The sequence below is a fragment of the Urocampus carinirostris genome, chromosome 14 (assembly GCF_059441175.1).
Source record: "Urocampus carinirostris isolate Australia breed hairy pipefish chromosome 14, RoL_Ucar_1.0, whole genome shotgun sequence".
Classification (NCBI taxonomy): Eukaryota; Metazoa; Chordata; class Actinopteri; order Syngnathiformes; family Syngnathidae; genus Urocampus; species Urocampus carinirostris.
This window is the reverse complement of record NC_142362.1, coordinates 13,214,470-13,232,512: the sequence shown is the minus strand read 5'-3', so window position 1 is coordinate 13,232,512 and position 18,043 is coordinate 13,214,470. Positions and strand designations below refer to the sequence as shown.

The 18,043-nt window shown below is 38.3% G+C and overlaps 1 protein-coding gene across 4 annotated transcripts in view; it reads right to left on the bottom strand.

Moving 5' to 3' along the window:
- Nucleotides 1–18,043, bottom strand: part of LOC148352670 (FERM, ARHGEF and pleckstrin domain-containing protein 1) — a 98,557-nt gene that overhangs the window by 9,978 nt on the left and 70,536 nt on the right. For 3 of the 4 annotated variants that reach the window (XM_088353540.1, XM_088353542.1, XM_088353543.1), the window contains exons 14-23: nucleotides 15,794–15,981; nucleotides 11,328–11,417; nucleotides 9,207–9,340; nucleotides 6,560–6,641; nucleotides 6,249–6,486; nucleotides 2,848–2,978; nucleotides 2,572–2,640; nucleotides 2,409–2,498; nucleotides 2,115–2,197; nucleotides 475–587 (exon numbers count right to left, since the gene is read on the bottom strand). In XM_088353540.1, coding sequence (XP_088209666.1) covers nucleotides 475–587; nucleotides 2,115–2,197; nucleotides 2,409–2,498; nucleotides 2,572–2,640; nucleotides 2,848–2,978; nucleotides 6,249–6,486; nucleotides 6,560–6,641; nucleotides 9,207–9,340; nucleotides 11,328–11,417; nucleotides 15,794–15,981 — 1,218 coding nt within the window. The remainder of the gene's footprint in view (nucleotides 1–474; nucleotides 588–2,114; nucleotides 2,198–2,408; nucleotides 2,499–2,571; nucleotides 2,641–2,847; nucleotides 2,979–6,248; nucleotides 6,487–6,559; nucleotides 6,642–9,206; nucleotides 9,341–11,327; nucleotides 11,418–15,793; nucleotides 15,982–18,043) is intronic. The other variant, XM_088353541.1, reaches the window with a different exon arrangement.

The following is an 18,043-nucleotide window of genomic DNA, read 5'->3' as shown; positions in this document are numbered from 1 at the left end:
ACTTAACGCAATGTCTGGATATTTTTTGACATCCCGAAAAAAAATGTTCGTATCTACCGTTTATCGTAAGTCAAAAGGTCGTAAGTAGGGTAGCGTCTGTAAATACAATGTGTTCTGGATATATTAAACAATTTGTAAATTTGACATTTTTGGAGAGTTATTTTAAGCAAATCAAAAAAACGATACAAACACATTTTTGAGTGACTTGTTTGATTTAGTTATTTTTAGCAAATTGCACACTTTCTTTGAAATATTTCAAGCAAAACAAACCCATTTTGGGGGTTAGGGATAACCAACTCAAATTTGGGATTTTTTTGTTGCAAAACACCCAAAGCAATTCCTTTAAATCAACCCATGTAATGGATCAGTTCACTACTGACCATGATAAGTTGATTTTCCTTCCTGTATTTGAAAAAAATGTTCAGTATCTAACAGCTGTCTGCTGCCATGCGTATCGTTCTCATGTCCACTTACTGCTTTCAGTCAACGTGCAGCTCATCAGGTCTGACGAAGGCCCGTTGTTGTTTTTTGACATTTCTATTGCCTCCTCTATGTCCTTCATCCACTTCTCCATTTCAGAAAAAGAACTACAAGAAGGAAAGCATAAAACGTTAAAAAACACTTCAAAAGAACTGATATGTTTATTGTTATAATATTGGACCGCTGCAATGGACATTTTATTGAAAGCCAGTCAATCATTTTGACTACCGTAAATTCCGGACTATAAGCCGCTACTTTTATCCCAAACGTTCAACCCTGCGGCTTATTCAGTGATGCGGCCAATTTATGTAATTTTTCTAACAGCCGCCAGCGGCGCTCGATTACAAAAGGTAAGATTTAGACTGGTAGAATATATGCGCCGAGGAAGACTGCAATAACATACCCTCATCATGCAAATTGCAAAAAGAAAGGCACATGACGCAGCTTTCAAGCTAAATGCAATTAAGCAGTCCGACAAAGAAGGAAACAGAGCTACTGCACGTAAACTTTACTTTGCTAGCGTGTTGCTAGCGTGTTTTTGAATAAGGGAGCGCGGGACGACGTCTATATGACAAAGTCTCTTTCCCCTACTGGGGAAGACGACTTTAAAGAAGTCGTTATAAGGAGGAGGATGAGGACGGTGTACCGTAATTTCTACAAGTACGGTATGTTTTTTTAACAGACCTGTTTACTGTGTTGCGAGCGTGTTGCTAGTAGCGTTTTGCTAGCTTTCACAGGCACGGTTTGGGATGAACGTTATAATATTATTATTAAAGCTTTGAAAACTCTCTCGGTGTACAGTCTTTCTTTGTAAATATGTGTAACCATGTATAATATGTATTTGCAACTGTATATTTTTGTAATGTCTTTATTTCGGACACTTATTCTGATCTGTTTCCCACGGGCGAATAAAAAAGAATGGGCGAAAAAAACGCAGGCTGACGGGAAGTGGGGACCGGTAAAGGTGAGTGTTTGTGTGCGCGGCAGACAATAGTGGATATATATTCTTCCCACCCTTACCTTTGAAAATATACATTTTTTTCCTTGGATTATTTTCAACGGGACCCAGACTCTGCAGGTCTGAATCAAACCTTAAGTACCGGTATCATTTTCCGTTCATTTTACCGGCTGTGGTTTTTGGACTGTGTACTTTGTATCCAGTTACAATCGCGTGACACAAAGTCGGGTTTGGGTTAATTTTGTGATTGTGTTACATGTTTTAATGTGGGCGCATGCGGCTTATGTACAGGTGCGGCTTGTGTAAGCACAAAAGCGGTTATCCTCTTAAAATGTGGTTGGTGCGGCTTATAATCAGGTGCGCTCTATAGTTCGGAATTTACGGTATTTGACCACAGTCACAGTTTACATTACTGTCACTATCGGCCAATTATGTTACTATTCTTTGATTCCACACCCTTGAAGGCAGATCGTCTTCAGTAACTTTGAAAACTTAATAAAATGAAAGGGCTCAAGGGAAGGCTTTTTGAATAGGTTGGTATTTCTTATCTGTATTTCTTTTATCTCCCCTGTTCTCTTTGGGAACTCAAAATCCGATAATGCCTTTCCTTATTGAGTGTCTAAAAAGCGATAAAGGTATCAAGAACGGGAATGTTTATGTGCTGTACTGATCTTACCTGGCCGCAACCACGACTGACTGCCGCTGGCTGACCAAGGTGAAGGCGTGAGGAACTCCCCACTCATCTTCGCTCTCTCTGATCTGGAAGGAAACATGCAAAAATGAAAGGCAGGATGATGCTATGTAGGACAGTGAGCACCAAAATAGACCTGAAAAGTCGAGGGTGGATTCAACACCATGTGGGTAACCTTCAATCACGAGCGTTTGATTTCAAGGCATGCTTTTGTTAGGCTAATACGGAGAGTGGTGCCAATCATATGAATCACCCATGATTTCATTTGGAGGGACTCACTGTCATGCCGTGGAGCGGCAGCTGTCCGTGAACTTTGAACTGATTGGTCGCGGTCATCCCTCGACTGGTGTACAAAATCACGTCGTTGAACTGAAAGCGCAGAAGCACAGAAATTGAGGGAACAATCCAGTCAAAATCTCAGAATCAAAAAGTGCGCAGTTACCAAAAAGAACATTCGTTGCTGGAGGCCTTTTCCAGACAGCTTGCTGAGGCAGCCGAACCTAATAAACTCCTAGCAGAAAAAAATAAAAATAATTTTAAATAAATACAATTTCAACAAGTCAGCAACTCAGTGGGTCACCAAAAATGTTGAAGCGAGGAGATGTTACTGATCTGTTTGATAAGCTGTTATTTTAAAAATTTCATATTATGTTATTACTATATTATTATTATGTTATTACCATATTAGTGACCCTCTGCTTTAGATGAATTCACTTACCCGACCAGGAACAACAAGATTATCCACACCAATTAGATCCTTCTTCAGCTCTAACAGTTTCTGGAAGTTCTCCATCTTCATGATGCTTCCCTGGAGCCGATCCACCACCTCCGATACGTCGGCGAGAGCAGCTATAGTCCAACCAGAGAAGGAGACAATCATTAAAATGAATATACTAGCATGCAGCACTGTTTGTCAAGCTTTTCAAGCCCAGGAATCACATTTATAAAGAATTCATCAATAATTAAATATAATGTATATAATACATACATAAAGATAATACATATAAACAATGTCATTATAATATACTTTGTAATAAATCCCAAGGAGCGTGGTAAATATTTTGAATATACATTTTAAATGTAATATAAGTAATCAAATACAATTAAGTTCATTATTTCATATTAAAATTGCTTGATTTATTAGTCTTTCAAATTAAAAGTAAATTTATTTAAAGTGGGCAAAATGAGTATAAATACCAATAATCAAGATAGAAAAATATCAGAAAAATACTTTTTACTGTAAGTAACAAAAAAAAATATTTGAAAATAACAAAGTTCCCCCCTTTCAATATATATATATATATATATATATATATATATATATATAATGTATACAGTGGATTGTGAAACTAATTGCCCCCCTTGAACTTTGTGACCTTTGCCACATTGCAGATTTCAAACATAAAGATATAAAACTGTAATTTCTTGTAAAGCATCAAGTGGGACACACTTAATAGGAAATATTTTAAACTTTTTTAACAAATAAAAAACGAAAAAGTTGGTGTGCAAAATTATTCAGCCCCTTTACTTTCAGTGCAGCAAACTCTGTCCAGAGGCTCAGTATGGATCTCTAAATGATTTAATGTGGATCTAAATGACTAACGATGATAAATGGAGTCCGCCTGTGTGTAATCAAATCTCTGTATGAATGCACCTGCACTGTGATAGTCTCAGAGGTCTGTTTAAAGTGCAGAGAGCATCATGAAGAACGAGGAACACACCAGGCAGGCCCGAAATACTATAATATATAAAAATATGTATATACATTCATGTATATTTATTCTTCTTCTCAAAAGAGAGCAATGTCAGTTTGGTCATCATTCTTATACAAAATTATCCGAACATTTTTTATGCCCGCAACATCCTCACTAATTAATCAAATATTTAAGGATCTGCTGCCACTTACTGGGTACGGAAAAATATTAGGTCATCTGCAGTGACTGGACGACAGTAATTATGAATATGTCACTACGGTATTTTCTGGACTATAAGTGAGAATGGAGTATAAATCGCACCAAATTCATAATAAAGAAGGAAAAAGATGTATAAGTTGCACTTGGAGTAGAAGTTGCATTTTATGGGGACATTTATTTGATCAAATCAGGCACCGAAAACATATGCCAATTAAATCTTCATCCTCGATCACTTTTACCGGTAAACAACTCCCCCAATTTGGGAGGTAGCCGCTTCCTCTTCCACGTCGCTTATGTTAGACTTATCATCACCTTCACTTCTCGCTAACTCAAACCTTTCTATCGTTGCCCGATTACCGTTTTCGACTGCCTTTTTCCACCATTTGCAGCTCGTAATGTGAGCCAAGGTTAAAATAATCAACACAGGCCTAGAGCACCCTCTTGCAGTTTTGTGTGAAAATTCTTCTTCTATTCTATTCTTCTATTCTTCTAAAATAACATGTGAAATGATACAACAGTACAGGTGAGGGGTCGACCGATTATCGGGCGGCACCGATGTTTGGAAATATGTCGGATATCGCTATCAGCCAATTAAGCAGATTATTAAACACAACACGGAAAAACAGCCAGGCCTAACTTTTCTCTTCCTTTCCTGCCTTCTGATTGGATAAGCGACGGGGGGCGGGGCCACTGAAGCAGGAAGCCCACTCTGCACTGTCTGCAGTCATAGTCATAGACTGGAGTGGAGGTTAGGGCTGTCGCTATTATGTTTCACATTCGCTAATATTTTTAACATTTTCATTTAGTGTATTTTTTTCTCTCCCCTTGTGACTCCCATTGACTGAAATGTCATCACGTGCAGCGACACACACATGGAAGTAGAAAAAAGGGTGTCTCACTCCCCTTCACGTGAACGCAAACTCCAATTTTCCTATGCTTCTCAGCGCTTCGCTTCTGATAGAACAAGTGTTGCGATCGTAGTCAGATAGATAGATAGATAGATAGATAGATACTTTATTCATCCCCGCAGGGAAATTCACATTTCCAGCAGCATCCCTGTGCTGAGAACAATACAATAATAAAGCAAAAAGAATACAATATACAAATACCCAATGTGACGTGCTAATACCCACTGTAGCGTGTTATATAGAGTAACTAGATAGTGCTACACAGAATACACATTGCAATAAAATACGATAATATGCAATGTAGGGGGTGTGGTTTAATGTGGGCCTTTACTCCGCCGGGTGGAGATAAAGAGCCTCATGGCATGAGGAAGAAAAGATCTCTTTAGTCTGTCAGTGGTACAAGACAGTGACAGCAGTCTGTCGCTGAAGCTGCTCTTCTGTCTGGATATAATGCTGTGTAGTGGATGTGATGAATTGTCCATGATGTTATGTGTTTATTAAGAAATGTTGTTAAAAAAAACAGTCGTTGTCTAGATAAGGAGTTGATTAAGACACATTCCTGAGAACGTCACCAACATTGCAGGTGATTTAGTGTAGCTAAACGCAATAAAATTTACGACCATGATTAGTTGTACACGGGTAGGCTTTATATAGAGCGCTATAGTAGCCTTATTGCAAAGCATTGTTCGTATTTGTTTACTGATCGCTGTAATCAGAGAACCATTGTGAATGAGACCCTGGTTTTATTGGATTCCCCAGTGTAAACAAATGTTTGAATTGAAACTAAAATCTACTGTATGCAAAGTAACACACTTCAAACATATCGTGTTGTGTGGCTAAGGGAGACTACAGAGCACTACCACACTTATTAGTCATGTTAGTTGTGTTGAAATTCTATTTAGTTTAATGTAAAAGGTTTCAGAGCACTGTTAAGGTTTTATTTGAATTTGTGTCTTTTTGCATTATTAGAAATTTCTTGTTAATTTTTAAGCTTTTAAAGCCAATGAATATCGGCCCCAAATATTGGTTATTGGCCTCCTTATAATACTAATAACTTATATTGGTATCTGCCCTGAAAAAAACCATGTTGGTCGATACTTAGTGCAGGTAATAAAAATGTAAAACTCAATGACCTAATGAGGTATTAATAATGTCACATAGAAGTCGCACCAGAGTATAATTGGCACCCCCGGCAAATCTACAAAAAAACGGGACAATTTCATCGAGCTCCTCAGACGAGATGTGACGGCGGGGTGCTGGTCGAAAAACGCTGTGTTAACTGAGAAGACATGTTTTACCTCTGCAGTCCCTGAAGTCCACATGCGCCGGCGGGTAATGTTTGCACAAACGTTCCAGGATGTGTTTATAATGCACGAGGCGGTGCAGCGGGCGCAGGATGAAGACGTTAAGGGGCACGTAGCACACCTTCTGCAGCTCAAAGTCTCTGCAGAGACCTTCTAACCTTTTGGACGCCCTGCACGCCTTCTCGAGCTCTGTCAAGATGTCGCTTTGTTTATGGAGGTTGGCTGTCATAGGCTGTGGATGGAGTGGTGCATTAATGAAGTTTTAGTCATATTATATGCCAATGACGCATTTGAAGGAATCAAACCTTTAGGCCTTGTAAATTCTTAAGCATGACATCTCCAATGCGTTGGTAATCTCCTTTAATGTGAGCATTGGAACGCCCTTCCCTGGAAAGGATAAACGTTGACACTTTTAATGAGTCAAGTACAGCATTCAGGAGTTAATTGAGAGGTCTAAAACGAGACTGGAGTGTTTATAGAATGAGCCACAAGGGGTCGTCTTGGAGCCTAGCTTTAAAAGTCAAGTCATGAGTGTACTGTACATCAATGTTCTCTGTAAGCGTTACTGCCGTCAGACACCATCAGCTTCCATTTCTTGATCCTCTTTTTGTCTCTCTAATCTAAATAATCTTTTATTTTTGTTTCTGCCCCTCATTTTTTAGGATAACTTCCTTCCTTAATCTTAGATATCTTCTTATCATTCAATAACTTTGTCCAGTGTTCTGTTTTAATATGGTGTACCAACTCCTGGCTATTCAATGTAAACAGTCCAGTTGTAGATATTGAGAAAAACTAAAACTAAAACCATGATGAAAAAATGTCTCAATTTACTGGCTGATAATGTTGATAAGATGTATGGATGTTTTCAAATCAGACCCCCAAATAAATCACATATTACCGCTTATGATCCACTTTTATGCACAATTATCAAGCACAATCAGCAAACGAGACTAAAATTGAGTTTGCAATGTTTAAAAAGTCAAATATACTGTTGAAGAGGTTTAACAGTTGGCCATTTGTCGCCCCATTGATGATCACGAGCAAGATTTGTAAAATATTGATGTTTAGTTTTTCAGATCATGATCAACTCTGATTTGGGATCAGGTAAGACTTCATGCTATTGTCCCAGCTGTTTTCCAGGTAAGATGCCCGTGCTACACTAATCTGCAGGCATGTAATAGAAAAAAAAGCAGACGAGAATAAAAACCTTCTATTTCTGTGTGTTCCAACTTATATTACTCAAAGTTAGTAACACTTGCAGTGATTATTTCAATTGGAGACATAACCCCAAAGCAGCGCAAAGCATAGGCGAGCTAAGTGGCTGCTTAGGGCCCCCAAACACTAGGGGGCCCCCAAGAGTAGTTCACTTTTTTGGTGGCAACATTGTCCCCATTGACACTCAAAAATACTTCTACAGAAATACAACATACTGAACAATAACTTCAAAACTAAATATCAAGTGTAGTGCTTACAACAGGGACCTCGTAATTTATTTTACTTTCCTTCTGAAAATAAAAAAAAATAGAATAGAACTAGTACAAAAATACTAATACAATAATACTATATTACAGAATACTACAACAGAATTACACACTCAAAAATACTACAAAAGGATAACTACAGTAGTATTAAGAATATTATAAAGAAACATGACAAAATACTACTATGGAAATACTACAAAAAGTCTACAAAAATACTGCTTCGGAAATACATTGATTATACTTCTACTAAAATATTAATAAAATACCAATACATAACACTATAATATAAGAAAACTACAAGATAAAGATTGCTTCAAAAATACTACCACAAAATGATTACAAGAGAAACTGCAAATTACAACTATAGCGATACTACATAAATTCTCCTATGGAAATATCACTAAAATACTACAAAAATACTACAGATATCCAACAAACATTCTAATATGGAAATACTACAAAATATAACAGAAATACTACAAAAATAATTTAAAAAAATATACTAAATTATACTAAAGTAATACTGAAATCATAAAACTACTGTAATAATACAAAAATACTACTGATACAACAAAAACATCGACTTTTGAAATACAATAAAAGTAGTACAGAAATACTAAAAAATACTACTATGGAAATAATACATAAAAACAAACTTCAAAAACACTAGAAAAATAGTGCAAAAATAAAACTTCAGTAACACTACAAAAAACTACAGAACTTCAATAAAATTTCGACTTCAGAAATATAAAAAAAAAACTTCAGTATTACTTCAAAACTAAATAACAAATCAAGAGCTTAAAACAAGGACCTAATACTGTATACTATTTCTCTCTAATTGTGGTCGTTTCAAAACCAATTTGACGAAACTAATCTATTTAAAAAGAAGTATAACATGTCACACGCAGCCCCCGACTCTAAATAGTTGCCCACCCTTGGAGTGAACATGGAATGAGTTCTGGTATGGATGCAAATGATCAAGTAATAGGGGGCCCCAAATCTAATTTTGCTTAGGGCCCCATGAAGACTTGGGTTCGTCCTGCCTCAGAGGGTTACCATTCAAGAGACCAAAACTGTTCATATTCTCCAAACTGTTCAAGAACAGCATTCAATTTACTGTGGGTACATCTTGGATTTAGATTTTAGGCGAATTTTACAGGTCCGTTAAGAGTTTTTTAATTTAAAGAACACAAGCCAATGTGAGTTAAAAAGGTAAACAGGAAAAAAAGACAGCAGTTCTATTGGCCCAACACATGTCTGTGAGTCACCATCATGTGTTTTGGGAAAAGCACAACATCATTAAAAAAGATCAGACAGCTGAAACCCAAAGTGAGGAAATGTCTGGCTCATGCGGCATGACTGTTACCATGGAAATAGTATCTCCTGCTGTCACAAAAGCAATGCTAAAAGCAAAAACATAAAGATATGTGTCGTTTTTAACTTTTATTTCAAGTTGTGAAACGGGTCTCACCACAAAGCCATCCTCTGCTCCACTTCCCTGAGAAAACCCGTGTGAAACTTGTGCAAAGGCTCAAACGAGGAGAAAACGGCTTTCTTGAAGGTATCAGGCGTGTCTTCTTCGTTTATCACAGCATTCTGGAAAGACTGAACAGACAAAACATGAGAAAAAATGTAAGAATGCCCTGTTTTTATCCTGGACGCATAAGAATATCTCAACAAAGATCAAGAAAAGGAATATGAAATTAAAATTTGTTAAATATACTGCATATATTCCTAATGAATAAAAGAGATCCTTTCGTTTTTGCGGTTATGGGCACCAGAACCACCCGCCAAAAGTGAAAATCCGCCAAGTGATGTTCAGATTCAGATTCAGATTCAGATCTACTTTATTGTCATTCTAGTACACGTCTATACAGAACGAAATGTCGATACATCTGACCCGCCCAGTTTCCTTGAATGTACAGATATAAGTAAAAGTTGTATTGTATTATGGCTACGTATAGTATTTTACCATAGTGCCGATAGTGCAAGAGGAGTAGCTAACCAGATGTGCAAAATGGGCAGTCAGGTTAACAAGTCAGGTAAACAGTAACATTAACACTGTAACAATAACGCTGTAAGTACAATAGTGCAGAGAGCAATTGTGCAAGGAGTGGCAAGCTATAAAGAACTGCCAGTAGTGCAAAAAGTCAAATTAGCAGCCGTTTAGATTTAGGTTAACTACCAGTATATGTTAGATTGACCATTTAACAGTCTAATGGCCAGGGGGATTAGACTACTGCGGAACCTGGTGGTCCTGCACCGCACACTGCAGTACCTCTTCCCAGAGGCTAGCAGAGTGAACAGTCCATGATGGGGGTGAGAGGGGTCCCCGATAATGTTCTTAGCATGGGATAGGCAGCGCCGGCCTTCATTGAAGAGACTTACCGATTTACTGACACAGATAGGGCGGGACCTCGAGCACAAGAGCGAGAGAGATAGAGGAATAGAGAGGGAGAACAAATAGAAAACAGATTGATTTTAAAGGTATACAATATTCTAAATTAGGGGATGTTTTTTGGGTGCGTGCCTTCAAGGGACTTGCCAAATTACCAACTAAAATTGAGAAAGAGAACAAATTGAAACCCACTACGTATTTTAAATTAATCAATGGGTTTTTTTATGCGCACCTTGATCAAAGCCAAGGCCGCCTGAGAGAGAAAGAGAGAAAAAGAGACAGAGAGAGAGAGACAGAGAGACACAGTAAGAGAGAGAGAAACACAGTTAGAGAGAGAGAGAGAGAGAGAGAGAGAGGGACAACAGTGAGAGAGAGAGAGAGAGAGAGAGAGACACAGTGAGAGAAAGAGAGAGAATGAGAGAGAGAGAGAGACAGTGAGAGAGAGAGAGACGGTGAGAGAGAGAGAGATAGTGAGAGAGAGAGGGAGAGAGAGAGACAGAGAGACACAGTGAGAGAGAGAGAGTGAGAGAGAGAGAGACAGAGACAGGGAGAGAGAGAGATACAGTGAGAGAGAGAGAGAGAAAGTGAGAGAGAGAGACAGAGAGACACAGTGAGAGAGAGAGAGACCCAATGAGTGAGAGAAACAGTGAGACAGTGAGACAATTAAAGAGAAAGAGAGACAGAGACAGAGAGAGAGACAGAGAGACACAGTGAGAGACAGAGATACACAGTGAGAGAGAGACAGTGATACACAGTGAGAGAGGGACAAAGAGACACAGTGAGAGAGAGAGACACAGTGAATGAGAGAGACACAGTGAGTGAGAGAGAGAGACAGTGAGAGAGAGAAAGAGAGAAAGAGACAGTGAGAGACAGAGAGAGCACAATGTCCCTTTAAGTGCAGAACTAATTATAAAACAAATTCAAACTTATTATACATCTGTATGATGAAATATCCTTACATGTCCTCAGGTGTACTCTACACACATTATTTTTTTACTACTGAACTTTATGACAGTTCAGAATAAATCAACGTTTTTCACTCTCCAACTGATGTGAAGAATTTGCTCAAAGTCAGAGATAGCCAACTGAGATTGTGAAAATGTCATCGATGGCCTTGAGCTGGTTAGATACTATGGAATATAATTGTAATAAATCAAAAAATGTCATTCTGGGGTCTGAACCATATCGTCTTACCACGGTCACCACCTCCAGATCTTTGACATACGTCCTCTCGGTGGTCAGCAGCTCCTTTGCTATGAAATAAGCTCTGTCCGTGGGGAATCTCTGTTGAGGAGTCAGAAAAAAGCGAGTTTAGCCAAGAACAGGTCAACTGACTAAAGAGTGTAAGAATATCTATCAATCTATCTATCTACCCTGGTCATATCTTATGTGAACTCACTACCAAATAAGACCAACGAGTGCTGGTGGAAAACATCGAAGCGCACAGGGAGCGCAGTTGCTGTGTTTTGCGGAAACGTGGCTCACGTTTAGCACCCCGGACGCTAACATGTAGCCACCCGGAGCTATCCGGCTTCAGCGCCGCTATACAGAGACACGAAAGCCTACGGGAATCGGAGAGGAGACGGACACGCTAACACAAGGTGGTGTATCCCTGGACACAAAGAAAAAGATTTCCATCTGCCACAGGGATGTCGAACTTTTGGACTGGCGTGTGACGTCATCCACTCCACTACAAGCACCCCTAGGGCATCATGTTAATCTGTTTATAAACAACAGGGTAGACTGCTGGAAGTGTGAATTTCCCTACGGGGATGAATAAACTATCTATCTATCTATCTATCTATCTATCTATCTATATCCCTCAAGAGGGGGTGACCGACAGTAGGACAAACACATACAAAAACAAAGATAAAAAAAGCAAAAAACATACACAAACATTTTTGGACCATGGCCAATCCAAATGCCCAAACACCCAAACAAGTTAGGCATTCGGCACCCAAGTTGGTCATGCTTTCGTCCCTCCAGATGAAACGGGACACCAGAAAGCGGCCATGTCACTCGGGTCAGGATGACACAACACACTCTTTTGTTCAACAGCAGGGCCCGACAGCTTTCACTGGTTTACCCCTGCCACATCATACGGGTGCCCTGCCCATCTTTAAGAACGCATCCACAATCCCACTATCCTTTCACAACACCTCTCCACTCGTTTCTATCACCAACAAGAGCTCTAGCTTCCATTATATTTAGACCTCCAGATACCCTCACTTTGGGCAATTTAGTAAGGAAGAGTTTAGCCAAGAACAGGTTAACTGACGAAAAAGTGTAAGACTAAAAAGACAAAATCATGATCTTGAATTCTAGTTCTCTCACTTTATGCAACACAATCACCAATTGTGGTCTAAAAGGAATCTAGTGACAATTAAACATATTTCTCAAGCAAAATGTGAAAAAAAATGAGCGATTAAGATTCCAGATACCCTCACAAGTGGGCAAGGGGAGCCACAGAAACACTTTGGGCAACTTAGTCAGGAAGAGAGATACATAAAAGCACATCGTGATTAATAGCTTTGTATTCTTTCTCAATATATTGCATTCTTTTTCCTCATTTCAAACAGGCATTTCTTTTTTGTTTGGAAAGTTTGGATTTGATATTACTAAAGTGAACTATCAAAACATTTCCAGGAGGAAAACATGTCCAGTAAGTAAAATCAGTCATGAAACCAGGTCTGACCACAAGGTATCTAACTTGGAAAAGGACCGAGAAGAGTAGTATTATGATAGTGAGATCACACTATTTTGTATGGATATTTTATGATAAGGAAGAAAATAAATAAAAGAATACAAATTTAGTGATTTTTGGAATTTGTACTGGGACACCCCACAAGCTTCTTAAAGGGACACTGTGTGGTATTTGACCACTAGATGTCGCTGTATTGTGTAGTGCAATAGAGGGCTTAGAAGCACAAGGAAGAACGTAGTACCTAAAAGAAAATTGTATATTGTACATACTGTTAGTTCTTTTGAATAATTTGTCATTGTTTTATTTATGTTTAACAACAGTGCAATAAACAAACAAAAAAACCTTGTACAGATGCTCCCCTACTTATGACCACCATCCACCCCGAAGAAGAAATCCGGCTTCCTCTTCCTAGTTCGTGTGTAAACATTCTATACTGTATCTCCAGTGCAATAAAAACTGACTTTTTTATTGTTTAAAATCTTGTTCATCGATTCAATTTGGTTGGTGTAAAGGAAAAAGAAGAGGCGAGACATTTCTTTTGAAACAAAAGTGGAATAAGAAAGCTTAATGCGGTTGAGAAAGTGGTCGGAACGCTTTTTTCTGCCACTTTTTACCACGGAGGAGGAAGTCGCCTAACTCTTGAAGCCCATCTTCCAAAAGTAAGTTAAACTTAACTTTATAGAGCTTATTATTTTATGAAATGTTTATTTTTTTAGTACAAAACAATACAGGATACTTATCAAAGCCTTAAACATACCTGTATAAACCTTTAACATACAAAATATATCAATGAAGCAACTTATGAACAACTTCAACTTACAAACAATCGTTCGTAAGTAGGGCAGCGTCTGTAACGAACGTGAAAAGAAAACCTAGTGAACCAATACTGCCATCTCGTGGCATTTTGATGTAGTTTTGTTGATGACAAATATTCTTGAAAGCCCAGCAACTAATTCTTGATATTTGAAGCTCCGTATCAGTATTTCTGACAAGAGAACAAGGTAACATCCGACTTACAACCGAGATCTGTTCTGACCAACCAGTCATAAATCCTTTACAATGGCGGCATCTGCTGCCGACACGGTATCTAGTTACAAAGCGTTGTGGTTGATTATCGTACCAGCTCGCGCCAAAACTGTCGTCCGTGTTTCGGGCTGCTACGCTACAATTGAATAAATTGAATAAATAACTAAATTAATTAATACATTAATTTCAAATAATAGCATCTGCTGGGAAAAATGAGCCATTGGTTTTGGTTGTAAGTAAGGTCAGGGTTGGGTAGGGTTACTTTAACTTGATTACTTTCAATTACTTTTGGATTATTCCAATACCAAATATGCTAATAAAAGACAAAAGAAACTAAATATGAATAAAATTATGACTCACGACACGTGGTAAGCTTTCTCTCCTGGCTTTGATCTCTTTGGTCTCCGGCAAAACTAACATAAAATGCGACAGAAACAAAATGAAAACAAATCCAAACAGCTTGCCAACATCATTTTTGCCGTTCCATGTATTCCGTTACTCCCCAAGCCTGCACAAAATTTAATAATTTTATTCATATTTAGTTTCGTTTGTCTTTTATTAGCATATTTGGTATTGGAGTAATCCAAAAGTAATTGAAAGTAATCAAGTTAAAGTAACCCTACCCAACCCTGAGTAAGGTGAGCAGGTCGTAGGTTGTTACCTGTTCTCTTAATATTGCGGGAGGTTCAATACCACATAATGACATGAAACTTCAGTGACACTGATACCAGGTATCATATTACTAGATTTAAAATACCGTAAATTCCGGACTATAGAGCACACCTGATTGTAAGCCGCACCCATCACTTTTTAGGTGATTTGCCACTATCGTTCTTACATAAGCCGCACTCATGTATAAGCCGCGTGCGCACGCATTTATAATTGAGACTTTATTACAGGTTTAACCCACACCAGGCTATAGGTTCCACCAGAATGATACCCGTAATTAACGTATGATGCAGACTTGTAAAGTCCGGGTCCCGTTGAAAGAAATTCCAAGGAAAAAAAATGTATATTTCCAAAGTTAAGGGTGGGAAAAATATATATCCACTATTGCCCGCTGCGACAACAGACAGATCTACTGGTAACTCAGTTTTACCCCAATTCCCATCAGCCCGCGTTTGCTGCGCCCCTTCTTTTTGATTCGTCCGTAGAACACATAACAGAATACATCTCTAAAATAAATACATTACAAAAATATACAGTTGCAAATACATATTATACATGGTTACACATATTTCCGAAGAAAGACGGTACACCGAGAGAGTTTTCGAAGCTTTAATAATAATAATATAACTTTCATCCCAAACCGTGCCTTTGAAAGGTACCAACACGCTAGTAGGATAACGCTCGCACTGTACCAAACGTGCCTGTTAAAAAAAAGCATCCCGTAATTGTGAAATTCACGGAAGATCGTCCTCTGCTTTCTCCTCATAACTATCGCCATCAAGGGCGTCTTCCTCATTATCGGAACGTACCTTAACTTTACAGACAATCTATGCTTAAACTTAGAGGTTGCACTTTTTTTTGGCGCACATATTCTACTGGTCTTAATCTTACCTATCAAACTCCAGCGCCGCTGGTAGCCGTTAGAACAATTCCATAAATTGGCCGCTTCAATGAATAAGCCGCAGGGCTGAACATTGAACAAGTAGCAGTTTATAGTCCGGAATTTACGGTAATTCAAGAAGATTTGAATGCCGATTTTCATTTTAATCATTGTCAATAACACCCCCTCTCCAAGAATAGGAGGAGCGTGCAACACTAAAATGCCAATTTTCCTTTTTCGCGGGTGGTTCTGATCCTCATTAATGGCGAAAACCAAGGGATCTCCGTAATAGATAATGTCCATTTAAAGAGATAATCAATCTGGAGTTTTCGGTTCTTACAAAACATCATACCACCAGCCTAATTCGTATCAAGCACAAACCTTCCGGCGCACCTCGTCTTCATCATCGGTGCGAATGCTGCAGGCGTCATTGAGGAGGGGACTGGTGAGAGGCGAAGGATGACGAACATCGGGACTTTGGCTGCCCACATCCAGGGACGTTTGCCCGTTAAGAAGACCGTGCGAATGCCCCGAAGACGTAGACAGGTAAGGACTGTTTGTCAGACCTCCTATTTGAGAAAAAGAGACAGGATTGAACACTTAGCAAAAGGGCTGGAGCGATTAGTCGACATTGTGGACAAAAATCGAAAATGACGCCAGACACACTGAGACAACTCAATATGAATCTAATCTCTGCTGAGTCACGCACGCGTGATAGCATCTCTGTCCAGAGCGGTAACATAAACATCAGTGTCCCTGCGTCCTAGACGCATCATTTTTGCCGGGGACGCATAGTGACGAATCAACGTGCGTCCCAGGGACGCAACTTTTTCGACACAAAATTGTCATTATCACCAGATTACTTTTATTTTTAACAAAGATTTACCGCACTTCAAACTTTTCGTCAGGCAGATCCGCCATTCTTGTTTTGGTCTCGCGGTTCGAGTTTTTGTCTGCACACCGATCTCTGCAAACGAGATCTCGTTTCCTCGAGATGACGTCATTGTTGTGGTGGTTGTCGTCGATTTAAGGTGAAAATCAAAATTGGTAATTTCTTCAGTGTCAGTAATAAGTCGAAACATAATGCAGAAAGTGATAACAACGGCAATAGTTCCGGCACGAAAAAACGGCGGAGAAATTCTTCGGAAGATCGCTGTATGTATGTTGAAGCGAACGACTCGAGGAAAGAAAATAAACAAAATAATACTCCTAAGCAAGATTTGGACTTTTCTGCCAAAATGGACTTAATTTTATTCCTGGTTACGCTATGAGGATGATGATAATGGATTGGACCTTGAGAAGGCAATACAACTGTGGCGTGACAGCAAACCACGAAGAATATATGAACTGAAAAATAAGTGATAACTGCTCTGTATTACCAATAAACTGTGATGATTAAAACTGCATGAATGTATAGACTAATATTTCAGCAATATTATTTTGTATAATTTAAAATATTGTGAACTGAAAAAATCTGAAGTGATAACTGCTTTGTATTACCAATCAACTGTGATGATTAAAACTGAATGAAAATATAGATTCATATAATTATTTCAGCAATATTATTTTGTATAATGCACAATATTATTGTGAACTGAAAAATCTTGAAGTGATAACTGATTTGCATTACCAATAAATGATTAAAACTGAATGATTATATAGATTTATATTATATATTTGTCGCCGATTTACAATACAATTACAACACTAAATTTTGGGGACCCCATAGATCTCTGTTGGGACCCATAGATTTTTGAGCTTGCGAGTCCCCGGGACCCATCATTTTTCAGAGGTAAAATGAACACTGAAACATACAGATCTACTCTTATCAAAAACTTTTAAAGTTTCGAGCATTTTATCCGGGATACAGCGCATAAACAGACTACTTGCAAAGTTGTCAAAGCAGACCTTGTGTATCATGGAAGTAGCTTGGTTACGAACAATCCTTAAAAAAGCTAGTGGGACCAAATAGAGTCTGACTCGCCTCTGTAAGATTCCAGTAACGCTCAAAGCAATAGAGAGCATGAGAGTTATGCCAGACTATGCCTCACAAACGTGAAATGCAATGCATGCAGTCGGAAGAAAAAACATCAGTTGTTAAAACCGTTTGATTTCATACTGTTAAGTATCGTTAAGTAATTTTATCACAAACTGCGGTTGACCACTGATGGTACTTCACAAAATGGACATCATTTGTTTAATTTACTGTTCTAATGCTGCTTATGTGCCTCTCCTTCTTTACAGCAATGAAAATGTTTACCTGATTTCAATTTTTTCTTTATTTGCATGTCCCTAAAAAATGGACGGATGTTTTTTTGGGGATTTATGTCTGTACTGACTGAGCATAGTGCCCAATTGGTTTAAGATGTTTTTTTTATTTAAATATATGTACATTCAATAAAAGATGTATTTTTTACATGGTCCCTGCATTTCTTGTGTTTTTTATCATTTTACATAATTAACTTGTATAAGAACTTCATGCTCAATTTGAGAAAAAAATAAAGGGACATTGTGTAATATTTAGTGCCTCACATTGGTTTACAAAACTTTTTTCAGGAAGTAAAAATATATTGTTTTTTACTCTAGGTAAAAAAAACAGAACTATCATACCAATGTTATTCTTTATTAATA